The 18911-nt window shown below is 41.3% G+C and overlaps 1 protein-coding gene across 3 annotated transcripts; it reads left to right on the top strand.

Moving 5' to 3' along the window:
• The first annotated feature begins 236 nt into the window (after nt 1–236).
• Nucleotides 237–18544, top strand: iqsec2b (IQ motif and Sec7 domain ArfGEF 2b). Of its 3 annotated transcripts, none has more exons than XM_036579072.1 (13): nt 237–1104; nt 4294–4576; nt 9113–9433; nt 10139–11187; nt 11296–11457; nt 12046–12168; nt 12327–12493; nt 12822–12961; nt 13114–13239; nt 13352–13451; nt 13624–13785; nt 16445–16642; nt 18317–18544. In XM_036579072.1, exons 1-13 carry the CDS (start codon nt 1055–1057, stop codon nt 18328–18330), a joined length of 2895 nt encoding a protein of 964 aa, XP_036434965.1. In that variant the 5' UTR covers nt 237–1054; the 3' UTR covers nt 18331–18544. The 3 variants fall into 3 exon arrangements, with proteins under 3 accessions (XP_036434965.1, XP_036434964.1, XP_036434963.1); XM_036579071.1 differs by having other exon boundaries at nt 18334–18468; XM_036579070.1 differs by having other exon boundaries at nt 18331–18468.
• Nucleotides 18545–18911: the final 367 nt, after the last annotated feature.

Below are 18911 nucleotides of genomic sequence, written 5' to 3'. Positions count from 1 at the left end.
GTGTTTCTGTACATTCACTCTCAGCTGCTAAAGATAAAGGTGTAGGAATGAATCATGTGAAAATGTGCAAAAGCGTTTGGAGCAGACAGGGTGGTGACTGGTCTCAGTCACTCGTTCCACAGGCCGTTGACTTTTTTTCACACTGCTCTAGTGCACTTCATGTAATGAGCATAGCGAGAGGGAGGGAGAGAGGGAGGGCGGTGAAGTATGGACATGTGACCAGGTGCTGCTGACCTCCTGACTCTCTTATCATAACAGCCAAGTTGCTCCAAAGCCTCAAAGTCGCAGTGCTGTTGGATTATTGCGCCTTTCAGCCTCCGTGTGAGATACTTGGGACTTAAGTCAAGAGAAAGCTTCTGCAAACTTGTTAGGTGGAGAAGTGAGTGTGTGCATGTGTGTTTGTATGTGTTTACAGTAAGTTAAAGTGTCTGGGCGTTGTTTATTATTTCTGCCTCTATTGTTCCTTGCGGGGAGCGTGTTACATGTTTGTGTATGTCTTTGTACGGTAACGTACATGTGACAGGAGATGATTGTCCTTTTGTTCGCGCCCGGCCTTTCCAGGCTGGCATTTAATGCTTAGCTGTTGTTCGGTAGAGAAAAGAGCCACGCTGTGCTGTAGAATAGTAAGTGTTCAGAGTTCAGAGTTAAATTGCAACACACAGAAAGCAGGAAAGGAAATGCTTCAGGCTTCGGTATAATTGGGATAGTTAATTTGCGATCCAAACATAAACACACAAATAGTGTTGCTGCAAACATGTGTAACCCCATGCATTATTATCACATACTGGTGTGTTTCCTGTGGCAAAGCTGACAGGGGCATTGGCTCTGCACGTTTACTTTCTACATTACTGGATGACGGAAAAAGTGAGACCTTGTGAGTTTTGTCAAGTAGTTTTGTTTGGCAGCCTTGCCTGTCTTTCCTTTCAACTCAGTACTTTTCAGTGGTGGAAGTTTTGATATTGACAGGTTAGATAATAGCATGATGTGGCGCTGATTTTCAAGTATTGTGTGTTTGTGACTGTGTGTGAGTGTGTTCATCAAAATAACTGCACTAATGCTACCCAGCAAAACAGGAGACATGCTCCAGGAAGCTGAATTGTACAAGTGAGTGAATTCTGAGCTGTTTCGGGGCAAGCGTGTCATCCTGTTCAACATATCTACATATAACTTTTACCAGTGGGGCACCGTCAGGGCCTTCTAGGCCTTCAAAGTCTTAATGATTTCTGTGAATGAAAAAATATCATGCAACATTAATGTTGTTCTATTTAAACTCTGCAGTTGTAGCCACTACCACAAGTATTGTAGTACTAGTTTTATTGCATTGTTAAGTTTTGGTTGGAAACAAAGAGTTAAATTCTTGAAACTATCCAGTCAGGATATTTTTTTCTGCTATCTATGAAGATTCAACCAAGCTAGCGCTCCCATCAGTTAGGACTTCAGGGGCAGAACTAAAGGCCTAACATGCCAGATTAACCAATAACTAATTAATTAATTAGGAACCGATAGTGGAATCAACCATTGATTTCCAATGGGTAGGACCAGTTTTGTGAGAACTACATCATTCTAGGCTTTCTGGAGGTCCTAGAGGTGCCACTGACTGCGAGGACAAATGGTCACCTGACTCTTTACTGAAGGAATCACTGTACAACTGTTATAAGATAAAATGTGTTAAAATGTCTGTTACAAGCTTCAAATAAAATAAGTAATATCTTTTTCAAATATCTACATTTAACTTAGAATGGCCAAAAATGTTCATGTGAATCTGCATTAGCAAAGCACTAAAATGCTAGTAGAACCCCTTAGAGAAGCTAAAGAAATTGGCATTTATTGACATTTACGGCCCAAATCGAAAGCCTAGTCACGGTTCACCATTGACACTTACTGTTTGGCCTTAGTAGAGAGTTCAGAGGTCTGAGTGTTCTGCCAACAACTGTATTGGTTTCTTTCAACAAAACCTAAAGTAATTTATAGTTGATATTTGTTTTTCAAGAATACATTGCTTAAAATGATAAAAATGCAGCTGTTTGAGAAACACTTATTTGGAAAAATAGTCACCAAACCATCTGGATATTTTTGAAACCATAGGAAAAGGAGAAATGTACACTTTCTGGGCTCTGAAGGGAAGCTGGAAGAATGTGTATTCTCCAGTTTTGCAGAAACTTGTCAAATGAATGCCAGAGAGAGTTCAAGCTGTGCTTGAGGCAAACAGTGGCTCTACGAAATACTGAGCCATTATGACTTTAAGTAAATATAAGTAAATAATGATGCCGTCTCGGCTTTAGGAGCCACAGTGAAAAAAGCCTTAGGGCTTTCTTGTGTTATCCCTGACTATTTCTGTTTTTATTAATGATTTCAGTGGTTTCAAAGTTAATGTTTTACCCTCAGCAACCCACAAGAACTTCAGCTGTAACAAGAATCTATGAGATGTATGAACGAGTTTATATATACTGTATGTATTGAGTGTATGTTTAATATACAGTATGTCTAAGATACAGTACTGTCCAAAAGTCAGAGAACACTTTTCATTTATTTAATTTCAAGTCAAAATGATCATTAAGTATACGTTATCCTTTTTTCATTTTTTTCATTTTTAAATGTATTTTTTTTAGTATTTAGTTTGTTCATCCCTTGCCTTTTTATAGCTTGAATTCTTTTCAGGAGACTCACTTTCAGTTTTTCAAAGAAATCTGCAGGGATATTTTTCCACACCTCCAAAGTTCAGTCTTAGACGTTGGTTGCAGTTTTTGTGTTCTAGTGCAAATTGTCTTCTTTTCTTTCTTGAAGATGAAAGCTTTAATCATTGTTCATCTGATTTGGTGGTCTGCTAGGTGCACAGTTGTTAGGATTCACATTTTCTCTGTATGTTTAATTTTTTTTAGCTCCAGTTTTGGAAACTCCTGACTTTTCACTTATTTCCTTTTGACTTCCCTCTTATGTAACTGGATTATCTTATATCTAATCTCAGAAATATCTCATTCTAGTTGCACATGGGAACACAATTCGTGAGGCAGTTAAAGTCTGTTTGGGTATTTGGTTGTGTGAATGTTAGTATCTCTTTGAAGGAGAACATATTGTTAGTCACTTTTTCAGAACAGCTTTTGTTGAGAGGACACAGCTGTATCTGGTTGGTTTTAAGATTGGTGGGATGGAAGAGTTAAAGTGGCTGAGTTAAAGAAGCAAAGACTGAACAAATTAAATTCTGATGGATTTGATATTAGACTTTGTGCAGATTATTTTGTGTAATTTTTTAAATATGTGTTATCTGCTTTTTTCTGACACTGAAAAAATAACTTGTACTTAATGGCTGTCTTAACTGGAAATATAATTAATCAAAGGGTGGTCCTTGACTTTTGCACAGTACAGTATATGATAATAAATGTAATAAATGTATTCTGCTGAAGCTTATTTTGTTCTCTCATATAGACGTAACAAAATGCACTGCTTTTAAGCAAATAAGACAAATGAAATGAATTACGATTAACCACCAAAATGTGATCCAACACATTTAAATCATTTTAATGATTCATTATTTTCTTTGACAGGCCTAGTTTTATATTACAGTATAACATACTTTAAGGTGGTAATAGTGCTGTTTGTGTTAAATACATGAAATAGTAATACATAATCATAATACAATATAATTAGACAACAGAATGCAAAAATGATTCTAATTGGTGAAGTAAAAAAGGGTTCTTAATAGATTTAAACCCTACTTAATATGACAAAGTACGTTCGCAGTTGAATTTGTACTGTCAACACTCTGTAAATATGCATGAAAAGATAAAGGCAGTATTTTAAAAGAGATTGGCAATAAAGACCATCTAACCAATGAACACAAGTATACAAAGCTTAACAATTGCTGCAGAATTAGCCTGCCTGAGCCAACTAGCCTACAATAGGCTAACTGGCTCTGGAATCTTTATAAGCTGGCACATTAGTATTCTCAAGCAGAGGAGTCATTTTTTGAAAAACAAGACATTGACTGTTATTCTCAGTGTTGTGAAGACTTGGCTTACAGTCTGAAAATTGTATCAAAGTAATGAACTGTTCATTGATTTTGTTTTCATTCAAAATAATGACAGCTCTCCAGAGTCTCCCAGTTAAAATGTTATCTGTGATTGAAAGTGCAAAGTTGATGGAAAATGAACAGCGCCAGGAACTGGTGAATTGCTAAAGCTGGTGATTTTTATCTCATGCTGTATTTATGGAGCGTGTTGGTTGTTTGAGATTTGAAGCTTTACCTTTACTTTCCACCTTCTCTTTATCTCTCTCTCTCTCTCTCTCTAAATATAGTGTTGAGGAGGAGACTCAGGCTTCAGAGTCAAGCCCCTTTTCAGACAGCAGTAAGGTCCCCTACACCCACCGCTCTGATCGCTACAACGACGGCAGCTGTGGCCCCCCGGGCTCTCGGGGGCCGGTGGTGGCCCCGCCAAGCCCAGCCAGCCTCGCCTGGGCCCAGCGCACTCGCAACCAGCCAGCAAGCCTGGCCTTGCGCAAGCAGGAGGAGGAGGAGAACAAGCGGTGCAAGGCTCTATCAGACAGCTATGAGCTATCCACAGACCTCCAAGATAAGAAGGTACAGAGCTCATGATGTGACTTATACAGTTCTTATACAGGGCTCTTTTTTCTTGTTACTATTTTTCACTTTTTAGAATAATAGAGAAAACATCAAAACTATGAAATAACTGACTAAAAAGCTCCTCTGTGCTTTGCACACTTAAGGCCAGAGGTTCCCAAACCTGGAGTTTCATTTGTAAAACTTGAATTTCATTATTTATTCTAAGAAAGACTGAATATATGCACATGACTTAGGCAGCATCCATAGATATCCAGATATTATTGAAAACATGATTTTTAAAAACATGCATGCCAGTCGCTGTTTTCATGCACAAATCTGTGGGAAATACAGCTAATCACTGAGTTGGTTCTGTGTGCTCAGCAATGTAGGTGTGATTTTGGGGTTTGTATCAGGTTTATAATGGAATTTAGCTTTACTCTGTCAATACACTGTAGTGGAGGGCTGTCAGAATGGACTGCATTCCGTTTGAAATATTGCAAATATTAAATATATCTCGCATGTTGCGTTCTCGAGTGGACTGAAAGATTTTTCAAAACAGTGTTGGTATGGACAAAGATATTTTTTTAAACTGAGGAAAAAAAGTTTTTGTAGTATATAAAGTATACATGATTCTTATTGTTATGCTAAAATGTGAAAAAAGTAAAAAAAAATATATATATATAGCCGCAAGCGGCAATGAGCGGGTTCAGGCATGCAGCAGCAGTACGGGCCCTTCTGCAGGTTTAGCTCATTAGGCCTAAAAGACCTCAAGCTTTTGGTTTAGCCCATTAGGCCTAAAAAGGCCTCAAGCTTTTCGTTTAGCCCATTAGACCTAAAAAGGCCTCAAGCTGTGGGTCTTATTCATAGGTAGAGTGAATAGAACTGATAGGAAGTCAGTTCATCAAAAGACCTTCAGTTGCCATAAACAACAAGCAGTGGTGTTTTAAACACATTATAGGTTTGCATTCATATGTACTGATCTACACTGCTTTGTAGACAATCCAAGAAGTTGCACTTGCACAGTGGATTGGTTCTGTATTTAAGCCATTGATTTGATGTAGAATTAGTGAAAAGGCCACAGTATGGTATCATTCTTGATTAGGGACCATATCCAAAGACGTTCACCAAGATTTGGTCAGAATGACCTTTTGACCTTTGTATAATAAGCCTTTGTATAGTGAAATCTTTGAATGAATAAGCCAAAATAAAAGACAAGCAGTGCAATTTTTGACATAACATGTAATTAGAAAGTTGTTCATATGAGTGAACTGAGTCACATGGCACCAATTGTTTATATGTCGACCTTGTAATAACATTGTAATAGCATTTTTGTTGATTTTTAAGTGTTTTTGAGTGCTAAAGCGCCCCCTTAAGGTCAATCTGGACCAAAATTGGCAGACACCATTGAAGTTTAAATATGTAAATATCCTTTAAGTTTGGAGATGATCTGACCAATGACTGTTGAGTTATAGCAAATCAGGCTAGCAATGCCATGTTTGCAGTAATTAATTGTTTGATTCTCAATACATTGAGTGGAACAGTCAAAATCTTTTTGATAATTATTGAGGACCAGTGTCTTCTGAATCTTAAGATACTAATTTGATGATAATTGGCAAAAAATCCTGAGACTAGTTTGCAAGAATAGGTTTTTCACATTATGCACATTAGCTCAAAAACTAAGCGGGTGGGGCTAAAAGTGACTGGGTACACTTGTTCAGCACATTCCAAGTAATCAGCAGAAAAAAGAATTTTGTCTCTATCTCACTCTGATCAAAAGTTACAGGCAAAAATATGAGTAAAGTTGAAAAAGATGAAAAGTTGAAACATAGGACTAAAGTAAAGTATGAGCTCAGTGAAAGTGGGTCAGAATTAGTGAAAAGGCCACAATATGGTATGATTCATGATCAGGGACCATATCCAAAGATGTTTACCAAGTTTTGGTCAGATTGACCTTTTGACCTTTGTATACTAAGCCTTCGTATAATGTAGTCTTCGAATGATTAAGCCAAAATACCAGACAAATAGTACAATTTGTGACAGAACTTGTACTTAGAAAGTTGTTTAGGTGAGGGATCTGGTATGGCACCATTTGTTTATCTGTCGACCTTGTAATAACATTGTAATAGCATTTTTATTGATTTTTAAGTGTTTTTGAGTGCTAAAGCGCCCCCCTAAAGGCCAATCTGGACCAAAATTGGCATACACCATTACAGTCCAAATATGTAAAAGTCCTTAAAGTTTTGACATAATCTGACCAATGACTGTTGAGTTATAGCTAATCAAGCTAACAATGCCACGCTCGCAGTAATTAATTGATTTATCCACACAACCCTGAGTAGAAAAGTCAACATGTTTTTGATAATTATTTACCTAGAGATGCCAAAGAATTTTTCTAGACCAAGTTCGAAAAGATTGGATCAAAATCCAGGGACTAGTTCGAAAAGTAGGCTTTTTAAACAGTTACCGATTACAAAAAAACTATGCACTTGTAATAAATATGCATTTGCAAAATTGTTTGGAATAACATACTACATATGATACACAAGGATGTTCAAGCAAACTTGTAATAAAATAGTAATAATATGTAATAATATGTTAATTTTTATGAATAGCGCCCCCCAGTGCTCAATTTTTTTCAAACTTTATTGATTGTTAGAAAGTGGCTATATGTAGAGATCATTCAAGTTTCATGATGATTGGTCAATGTTAAGCCTGTCAAAAGCCTGCTAAATTCTGATTGGCCGATGGCGACCATATACTTCAATGAATCAAATTGTCCTTATGGATTCACTTATAGTCTGGCCAACAGATGGTATCTGCAAAGTTTCAGCCTGATTGGATGTACGGATGCTGAGAAACAGCCATGTAGCATTAACCCCGCCCCCTAATGACATATGCGCACAAAAATCGAATGGCTACCTCAGAATCTTCTCCCAAATGTGTCTGTCAAGTTTGAAATTTTTTGGCTGAAGGGTTGTCGAGTTACAGAATTTTAAATTAATTCTGAATTATTTTGAATTTATCCAGAAGGGTTCATTTGCATATGACAGCCATGTTGTTTAGAAAAGTCAAAATGTTTTTGATAATTATTGAGGTTCAGGCTCTTCTGAATTTTTTGACACCAAAATCTTGAGGATCGGGCAAAAATTGTAGGACTAGTTCACAAAAGTATGTTTCTTATATTATGCAAATTAGCTCAAAATCTAAGTGGGCGGAGCTACATGGTCCAAATGGCAAAGTTGTTTGTTTGGACCCAAGGAACTTGGAAAAAATGATGTCTTTTCTGGCAAAAATCTGCTTTAGGAGTTATAGACCCAAACGCGTTGACCTACGCTATAGCGCCCCCTTGTGGTCGACTGGGCTGATTCCTTGCGCCTGAGTAGCGGGAGGGACTACTACCTATTGACCAAGTTTCAAGTCTCTAGGACTTACGGTTTGGGCTGTGCGTTCCGTTTCAGGGAAGAAAAGGAATAGGAAGAAAAATCTTGACAATTCCAATAGGGTTCAATGCATTGCATGCTTGTACCCTAAAAAAGCAAAACCTTAAATGAGGAAGTGTATCCAAACATGTGACAACTGAAAATCAGGTGCATTCAAAAAAGGCAAACAAAGCAGCTGTTTATCAGTAAGTAAAATGTCTGAGTGTTTTAAGTGTTAACTTGTCCTTAATAGGCAACAAACCGAATAAATAAAGCATTTATTGTGCAGTAAGATCAATTTAGCAAGTAAAGAATGTTTCTTTAAATTATTTGAATTTTGCATGACCTTTACTAAGTTGTTTTTATGGCAATGGAAGATTACACTTATGTCATCTATAAGAAGTCAGTACATTGCAGTACATTGCAAGTCCAATCTACAGATGTGTTATAAATGGTGCACTTGATCGTGGAGCACCTCTGCTCTGCACATTGTAATGTTTTCCTGCTCTAAAACATTATAACTGAAGAAGTGCTTGTGAATCAGCTCACTGGTTGGATCAGGTATATTGGGAGCAGGGAAAACAGTCAAATGTGTAAGGAAAGGCCTCTCCAGAACTAGGACTGGACTATGTTGCGGGCAGCTTCATAAAGAGCCATCTAAGATCCAGAAGGCTTAGATGGTTCCTGTTGGATGTATATGCTGATGCTAAAGTCACATTTTTTTTTGGTAATTTTATTATGGAAATTCAACTATTTATATTTTTTCTCAGAAACAAATTTCAAGCACTTAAGCATGAGGCTTATAGATCAAAATGTCTTTAATTTACATTACATTATACATTACATGTTCAGAGAAATTCCAAAGTAGCAATGTAAGAACCACTGCCATCTACAAAAAAATTAAAATGGTAGTGCAGATCTAGAATCAGATTTTCCAGACTTTGCTACTTTCTAAGAAGCCAAACTGAACCAAACAGCAGTCCATCAATAAGACTAATAAGACGGTATAAATGTTGCCTCCTCCTTAGTGGTTTTTAAGTAACAGAAAGAAACTCTTCTGATGTTCTCAGCAAACTGAATAACCTGAACTGGGCTTCATTAAGTTTAATCTAACAGAACATGCATCACATTCCAGGTGGAGATGCTGGAGAGAAAGTATGGCGGCTACTTCCTGAGCAGACGAGCGGCGCGTACCATCCAGACTGCCTTCCGGCAGTATCGCATGAACAAGAACTTCGAGCGCCTGCGAAGCTCGGCCTCCGAGAGCCGCATGACGCGCCGCATCATCCTGTCCAACATGCGCATGCAGTACTCATTTGATGATCGGCAGCCTCAGGCGCAACCACAGAGCCACCACAGCCCGGGCATGGGCCCTCCACACTCACCAGACCTGGAGCCTGGACCACCCACCCGCCCGGGGGACTACACCCACCTAGAGGACTCATTTTCCAAACAGGTGGGAGTCTCTTTCTCTTACTCAGATCTCTTACAAACAAGTTACTTCTGGTGGGAAGGCCAGGAATCTCGCAATGGTACTATATAATTCTATATAATTCAACTTCAATAATTATGGATTAATATATGCATTTCCTGATGTTTAATTTAAAGTCTGTTTGTTTTGAACTTTGATGAAAACAAAATACTTTTTCTGGCATAAACAAATTTTTTATGAAAAAAAATTTATTAAAAAGTTTTCAAACAAGCATTATCACTACTGAAAAAATGTTTGATTTTTTATCATTTTATCACCAAAAGCTATTGTGCATAATATCTTATGCTGCATTTACATGTTAGCTGGTGGCAGTTGAATAACTGGATATTCCATTGTATCCAGAGGAGCAGTGACAGAAAATTATGCAAGCAGCAGCAGCAAAGTGCAGCAATCAGCAGAACAATCTGTCAATAGGTCAATTTTCCTAACTTTTGCTATTATAGGTAGCAATGGAATTAACCACATGTTGATTTTTTCGAGAACCATGGACTTCAAAACTCTCCTTGTTGATGTTCAGTGTTTGTTATTACTGCAAGGATTTCCCTAATAGGTGAAACACCCATGGAAACACCGCAGGTACTCCAAAGTACTCCAGGACCAAGACTGGAAACCCTGTGGTAGAGTCTTGAAGTTCATAATTGATAATGTTCATGGTATTTTATTCTTTAGGTTAAGTCGCTGGCCGATTCCATTGACGATGCCCTGACGTGCCGGCCGTCCAGAGAAGACTCCCAGGAGGGCATCGGGGACAGCAGCGGCGTGGTGGACGATTTTGGTGAATGCATCTGGAGCAGCAGCAGCCACCCGTCCCTACGCCGTGGCCTGGGCGACCGGGACAGGGGCGGAGGGGGTGGCGGCTTGAGCATGCATGAGGACAGCACGGCCACTTCATACAGTGATGTCACCCTCTACATGGACGATGGTCTGCCATCCTCACCACTCTCACTGGACAGAGCTCCGAGCAGTACAGACACAGAGTTCTGGGGAGGTGGTGGGGGGAGCAGTGGAGTCGGCGGTCGAGAGGACAGCCGCGACACGGAGGGGGGAGGTAGCAGCAACAGCCGCAGGAGCACACCTTGCACAGAGTGCCGCGACTACCGCCTCCGTGGGGCTCACCTGCCCTTGCTCACTATCGAACCGCCCAGCGACAGCTCTGTGGACATGAGTGACCGCTCAGACCGTGGCTCTCTTGGCAGGCAGTTGGTGTATGAGCAGGACTCGACCGGAGGATCCCCGCAAGGCACATTAAAACACAACCCCAACGCCCGCTCAGTTACTGCTGCAGCGCAGGGTCAGACGCGTCCAGCTAGCCGGCCTTTGCCATCACACATCCCCCACCACGTAGCGCACCACCATCACCACCACCATCACCACCATCATCACCAGTACCCCGACACGCCATCGTCTTCTTCTTCCCCCCAGCAGCCCCCAACCACGCCACTCTCCTCCTCATCCTCCGCCCCACTGCCCCCTGGTGGCCTGGATCAGCAGTGCTGCTCGGACGGTGACAATGACTCTCTAAACTCCACCACTAACTCTAACGAAACCATCAACTGCAGCTCCGGCTCTTCGTCCAGGGACAGCCTGAGGGAGCCACTGCCACCTCTGGGCAAGCAGACCTACCAGAGGGAGAGCCGTCACAGTTGGGACTCGCCTGCCTTTAACAATGACGTGATGCAGAGGAGGCAGTACCGCATCGGCCTCAACCTCTTTAACAAGTAAGTACAATGTTCATAATTGCTTTCACAAGGTTTACGCTTTAATTGCTGCTCTTGGTTCACTACAGTGACCTGCCTTATTATGGTTTGTGTCTCTTTAAACCGTAGGAAACCAGAGAAAGGCATCCAGTACCTGATAGAGCGTGGTTTTGTGTCAGACACGCCTGTCGGTATTGCCCGCTTCATTCTGGAGAGGAAAGGCCTGAGCCGGCAGATGATCGGGGAATTTCTGGGCAACAGACAGAAGCAGTTCAACAAGGATGTGCTTGAGTGAGTTGGCCTGGGAGTCCGTAGACACTGAAATGAATGCATTTAGAGACAATAGGGAGGCCTACTTTGAATCAAAACGCAGAAAGGCATTTAAATCGACAGTTAGAAAAGACGGTATCTACGAAAGGGTCAAAAGTCAGAGACCACCTTGTATGTATTTGTATACTTGTATCATGTAATTAATTTCAGGTCCAAATGCCAATTAAGTACAAGTTATTCATTTTCAGGAGATATTTCCCAGAAGGCTTAACAACTAAATATAATAACAATAATGTTAGTGTTTAGCGTGTGCACTCTTTGCCTTTATTGTGGCTTCCATTCTTTTCGGGAGACTTGTTTTCAGTTTTTTAAAGAAATCTGCAGAAAGTTTTTCTAAGCTTTTAAAGTTCAGTTGTTAGGATTTCCACTTTCCCTATATCCTTGAAGGTTTTTTTGAATTTCAGTTCTGGAAAATGCAACTCAGAAACATCTCTTGCAAAATGAATAGCTTTTTGACTGGAAATTAAATAAATGAGATCGTTCCCTGACTTGCACAGTATTGTAAGTAGCTATACAAATTCTTTCCATGCCATCTCTTTTCTGTTTCAGTTGTGTGGTAGATGAGATGGACTTTTCTGGAATGGATCTAGATGATGCTCTGAGGAAGTTTCAGGCCCAGATCAAAGTGCAAGGAGAGGCCCAAAAAGTGGAACGGCTTATAGAAGCTTTCAGGTGGGATGATTTGTTGCTGTTGGTTAATGAATACAGATTATATTAGAATTATACATTTACAGCTACTAATATTTCTGTCCCATACTTTTTTAGTAGTAGCTTTAATTTAATGAGGTATTGAATATGTGTATTTATCTAATGCAATATCTCTCTTTCAGTCAGAGGTATTGTGTATGTAACCCTGCGTTGGTGCGCCAGTTCCAGAACCCCGACACTATCTTCATCCTGGCCTTTGCCATCATCCTCCTTAATACAGACATGTACAGCCCCAGCGTCAAAGCAGACAGGAAGATGAAGTTGGATGATTTCATTAAGAACCTGCGAGGTGGGATTCCAATCATATTTGCACATATGCGCACTCTCTTACATACACACACACCTTTTTGATTATCTGCCAGTATATCAATTCAGTTTATTGCAGTTTAAAGGAATCGTCATCCAGTATAGTTAACAACGGATGAAAGCTAATGGAGATCATTTAGCATTATCTCATCTACAAAATTATGCAATTCCCCAGCATCCTTCATTCATTATTAGCAATACTAGCATTTAAATATTCCTTTTAGGAAAATCCAGTCTATAGATGAAGCAACACTGCACCACTCTGCATGCAGAAGCAGTTCAAAAACAAGTCGATTATCTCTGTCCCTCAGGAGTTGACAATGGGCAGGATATCCCACGTGACCTGTTGGTTGGTATCTACCAGCGTATTCAGAAGTGGGAGCTTAGGACCAATGATGACCACGTCTCCCAGGTCCAGGCTGTGGAGAGAGTCATTGTGGGCAAGAAACCAGTGAGTTTATGTTTGTTTTAGCCATATTTAAAGTAGATATGTTAAAAGTTGGTTGATCTGTTCGCATGTATCAGACCTCATTTATGTTACATTTCATTATGATTTCATGTCATGCGTGTCTGACTTAAAGTCATTGAACTGTCCATGTGCAGGTCCTGTCTCTTCCTCATCGTAGGCTGGTTTGCTGCTGTCAGCTCTATGAGGTGCCTGACCCCAACCGGCCCCAGCGGACTGGAGTCCACCAGAGAGAGGTTTTCCTCTTCAATGACTTGCTGGTGGTACGCCTATCAATTTCTTTGTTGTCATGACAACCACATCAACAGCAAGCACATGACATTTCCTTATAGGTACTGGTTGGCTCTTATTTGACTCTTGTTCTTTATCTGATAGGTAACAAAGATCTTCCAAAAGAAGAAAACCTCAGTGACATACAGTTTCCGACAGTCCTTCCCTCTGGTGGAGATGCAGGTTCACATGTTCCAGAACTCCTGTAAGATTTAGTCTGTATATTCAAAAAGTGCTTACAGTTGTGAAGATTAGAATAACTAATACACTGTAAGCTTGTTTGGAGAGCTCAAAAGCTGTAAAAGTAGTGTTCCCAATATCAGTCTCACTTTCTTGTTCTCTCCTTCTCTCTCTCTGTCAACTACTCCTTCTCTCAGACTACCCTCATGGTGTCAGACTAACATCAGCGATCCCGGGCGGAGAGCGTAAGGTGCTGATTGTGTTCAACGCACCAAGTCTGCAGGACCGTACACGCTTCGTCAGCGACCTGAGAGAAAGCATCGCTGAGGTGCAGGAGATGGAGAAATACAGAGTGGAGTGTGAGTACAGCTCCCTCTGCTGGACCTTATAGTGAACCAAACTTCCCTTGTTTTGTCTGACAACTGCAATAAGGACATTAGGTCATAAGAAGTAACTAAATATCTCATTTCAAATCCTGAGTGTAATGTTTCAGAGAGAAGTCACAGAAAGGCATTCACACAGTCTGACAAATCAGCATAATTAATTTCACGAAGCCTCTCTTGAAAGACTTGCTTTAGAATTAAATCTAATTGACTGTAAATCTCTTGACTCTATTGACTGTAAAATCTAATTTCATCTGTAAGTTGGGGAATACGAGGCACTGCTTCTACTCATATCTCCTCCTTATTTTTGTAGTCTTATTTCTGTGTTGCTTGTTGTGTAAGCTTCAGTGCTCTGCCACAAGCAAGATAAGCGTCTTCTTGAACCTTTGCATGGACTGCAAGTGTGTCAGCAGAGCTCTGATTGGCCAGCCTGATTTTTAGCGCAATTGTACAATACAAAAAAAATCAAGCTGGCTCTGATTGAAAGTTTTATGCAGTGATATTGTCTGTCAGTTTCTGACTCAATGTGAAGGATGGCATTAACATGAGTGAGTTTGTTTTCAGTAAAAATAAGACTCGGTATGAATAGGACTTTGCGGATTAAGAAGTAGCCCTGCTGCTTTTTTGGTGGTATTGGTGGTAGTGCTGGGTTCTTTATAGCTCTGGGTTTTAAACACTAGCATTAGCATTTGGGTGGCACTGAGATGCAGTGAGTAGTGCTGTCACCTCACAACAAGGGCCTGGGTTCGATTCCCCGGCTGAGTGACCAGGGTCCTTTCTGTGTGGAGCTTGCATGGACAAAACATAAGGTTTTAAGATGGCTACTGTTTTAGCTATGCAGTTTATTTTGTCCATTTTTGACAAGTCCATTTGAGATTGCTTAATAAGTTGAAGACATCTGAAGTAAGTGCCTGATTATTTAATGTAAGATTACATTGCTAATTAGCTACATTAGCTTCATAGCTCCAGTGCAAAACAAAGAAAGTAAATTTCATATAAAAGATATTCTGTTTTACTTCCATTTACTTTTTCCCCATCCCCATACTAATCAACAAGCTTGGCTTGGACACTTTAATTGGCTCAGAGTGCCAAGAAGACGGCTCATGGTTTGGGTAAAACTCCTTAGAGAAAACTATTGTAATTTTAACTCACTGAGTCCTGGGGGTGATAATGTCTGTTTTTTCATGTGAAGTGAAATCTGTACATGATTTGATCAGTGAAAACGTATGTTAATGCAATGTTTAAATTGTAAATAAATGTAAATAAAAACAGAATGCAACAATTTGCAAATCTCATAGACCCATATTTTATTCACAGCAGAACATACAACACAGATCAGCATCTCAAAAACGTTGGGACAGTGCCATGTCTACCATTGTGTAGCATCCCCTCTTCTTTTAACAACAGTTTGTAAACGTCTGGGAAGTGAGGAAACCAATTGCTGGAGTTTTGATAGAGGAATGTTGTCCCATTGTTGTCTAATGTAGGATTCTAACTGCTCAACAGTCCTGGGTCTTCTTTGCCGGCCTTTTTGTTTCATGATGTTCCAAATGTTTTCTATTGGTTAAAGGTCTGGACTGCAGACAGGCCAGTTCAGCACCTGGACTCTTCTCCTGCAAAGCTGTACTGTTGTGATGGAGGCAGTATGTGGTTTAGCATTGTCTTGCTGAAATATGCAAGGCCTTCCCTGAAAGAGACATTGTCTTTATGGGAGCATATGTTGTTCTAAAACCTCTGTATACTGTTCAGCATTCATAGTGCCTTTCCAGATGTGTAAGCTGCCCACGCCGTAGTCACTAATGCAACCCCATACCATCAGAGATGCAGGCTTTTGAACTGTGCACTGATAACAAGCTGGATGATCTCTCTCCTCTTGAGTTCGCAGGACATGGCGTCCATGGTCTCCAAAAAGAATTTCAAATTTTGATCAATCTGACCACAGAACAGTTTTCCATTTTGCCTCAGTCCAATTTAAATGAGCTTAGGCCCAGAGAAGACGGCAGCCTTTCTGGATCGTGTTGACATATGGCTTCTTCTTTGCATGATACAGCTTTAACTTGCATTTGTGGATTGCATGGCGAACTGTGTTCACAGACAGTGATTTCTGGAAGTGTTCCTGAGCAATGCAGTGATTTCCAGTACAAAATCATGCCTGTTTTTAATGCAGTGCTGCCTGAGGGCCCAAAGATCACGAGCATCCAATATTGATCATCGACCTCATGCCCATCTTTACTTTTGAGAGACTCTGCCTCTATAAAATGCTCTTTTTATACCTAGTCATGTGAGTTAGTTGCAAATCGCTGCTCCACCTGTTTTTTTTAGTATCACTTACTTTTCCAGCCTTTTGTTGCCCCTCTCCCAACTTTTTTTGAGACGCGCTGCTGCCATCAAGTTCTAAATGAGTTAATGTTTTTCATGAAATGGTAAAATGTCTCACTTTAAACTGATCTGATGTGTTCTGTGTTCTATTGTGAATAAAATATGGGTCTATGAGATTTGCAAATCATTGCATTCTGTTTAACATTTATTTACAATTTATACAGTGTCCAACTTTTTTGGAATGGGGGTTGTAATATTTTGCTTTATTCTCCATCTGCACTCTTTAATGTTTTGCGTTGGCTTTTCTCTCATGCAGCGGAGCTAGAGAAGCAGAAAGGTGTGATGCGGCCCAGCCTTTTGAGCAGCAGTGTGGTGGGTGGAGGTGTGGGCGGGGTCAAGAGTGAAGTGGTGAATGGCACAATAGGAAGACCCAGTCTGGACGACAACTACTCACCTGGCGAAGGCCTTAAACGCACTGCTCTCAGCTCCTCACTGAGGGACCTGTCTGATTCAGGTGAGAGACACACACAATAAAGTACACAAAGTTACACTGTATAGACACTATAACAAATGCCATCATACACATTGTAATGAAACAACACACACACAAATATGTCTATGACTTGTAACAAAATTTGCTTTTAAACGCACAGATAAGCATCTTAAAACTAAACACACGTGCAAACATAGACATTAAATTTCTTACACGCTGTGGAAATACTTGACATGTCCTGATTGGATGCAGGGAAACGCGGTCGCAGAAACAGCGTTGGTTCCCTTGACAGTACAATGGAAGTAAGTCTGAGTGGAGCAGAGGTCTGTATCTTTAGCTTTCGCCCAAAAACCCATCACCAAAGTGACCACCACCCCACCCACGTCGCATGTCTGCCTGGAGAATCCCCTGCCCCCTCCCACCAAAAGCCACCTTGCATGTGTCTTTACCACCCCCACAGAGCCAGAGCCATAACTATGTATGCCTGTGTATGCACGGTGATATGCCCCCTGCTAGTGCATCAGAATGACAGTTTACTGTACATGTGCCGCGGAGAAGACGTCACCTACTGAATCTCTATGGCTGCGTGAGCCTTTGAATATTAGATCTGTGGATGGATGGATTTGCTGTTTTTGTTGTTGTTTCATTTGCAAGTAGGCCTGTCACAATTACGTAATCGTCTGATTGCAAGTACTCAAGTCGATCACGATTATTTAAGCTTTCTGCAATTACATCCACCTTTCTTAGCTTTCAGTCGTATGTTTACATCACAACAAACGGAATGTGAAGGGTGTTTTTTCATGAGTTGGGTTGAGGCAAAAAATGTAAATAAAAGGAAGCAGAAAACACATTTATTAAGGCACAAAACAGATCTAACGAAATTCTTAATTTCTTATTGGTGCTATAAACACCTTCAGAGGGCAGTGGTGAGCAATGTTTGTTTATATATGTTGGTTAACACTTTCAGATGGCACTGGTGAGTAATGTTTGTTTATTTGAACTCTAGCTGTGTCTGTCACTGGTTGGGAACTACTAAAAGTCTACAGCTTGGCTAATCAGCCAAGTTGGCTAATTTAGTCTTGTACTTTAATAGCTGCATACAATGTACAAAAATGACAACTAATTGTTAATCACAATTATATATATGGCAATGACAGTTATATATATGGCAATTGTCGGGTAAATTGTCATGATCGTGACAGGCCTATCTGCAAGTACTGTGACGTATATGCAGTCTTCATGCATGAACAACCAGCATTAGTTGTTTTCAATGCACCTTTGTTCTTTATTTCTTGTGATCCAGCATCTGTGTTTGTCTCGATGTTTGTGTGATTAAATATTACTGATAGTAATAGTATATTACTGTATCATACGGAAATGAGGTTGTTCCATGACTCTAATCAACTCACCCGTTTCTCCTCCCCTGTCCTATGAACCTGTCACACTACCTGTCCTTTCTCCACTATTTCTCTTTCTTTCCTTATTTCTCCTGCTCTTCTCATTATTGCTGTGCACTCTCACCCCTCCGTTACCCCTTTCCTCTCTGTTTCTGTTGTTTCCCCTTTCCTGCCCTGCCTTTCCTCCTGCTTTCTCTGCAATCCCCGCCCACTGGAACCCTCTTGGTTTTCTTTTGCTTTTCTTTCCTCTTGCCCTCTTCCTGCTCTTCCTCCTTTCCCCCCACTCTCTTTGTCTTAGGGTTCCATCATTAGCAGTCCTCGGCCTCACCAGCGTTACCCAGTAGCCACTGTACTCCCGAGCTGCTATGGAGCCGAAGATTACCGGCCTCACCGCCCCATCCTGAGCCCCGGAGTGGGGGTGGGGGGTGGGCCGGGGCAGCAGCAACAACACACCACACCTGCGGTGGCTGGCGCTGGGCCAGCCTCCAGCAGCAGCAGCAGCGAGAGAGGAGCCAGTGGGACGGGGAGTGGGACGAGCACGGCTGGCTCCTTCCTGGGATCCCTGTTTGGGGGCAAACGGGCCAAAACACCGGGTCCCATTATCCCCCCGGGGCCACCCTACCCCGCCCCCGTGGCCCCACCGAGCACTGGAGGGCCACCGCCCCTCTCCCCTTCCCCGTGCTCGGCGGAGGCCGGGGGACCTTCCAAGATCCAGGCCCTGCACGCCCAGTACTGCCACACTACTACCAGCAGCAGTGTGGCTGGGCAGCAGCCTCCGCCCCCCTACTACCATCCGCACCAACGCTACCACGTGCAGAGCGCGCCGGCATCTGGACACCAGCACCAGCACCCCACGTTGCAGCGTGTCACCCTGCCGCGCCGGCCTCTCCCCA

The sequence above is a fragment of the Colossoma macropomum genome, unplaced genomic scaffold (assembly GCF_904425465.1).
Source record: "Colossoma macropomum unplaced genomic scaffold, Colossoma_macropomum, whole genome shotgun sequence".
Taxonomy (NCBI): domain Eukaryota; kingdom Metazoa; phylum Chordata; class Actinopteri; order Characiformes; family Serrasalmidae; genus Colossoma; species Colossoma macropomum.
The sequence above is the reverse complement of the archived record's forward strand: the minus strand, read 5'-3'. Positions and strand labels throughout refer to the sequence as shown.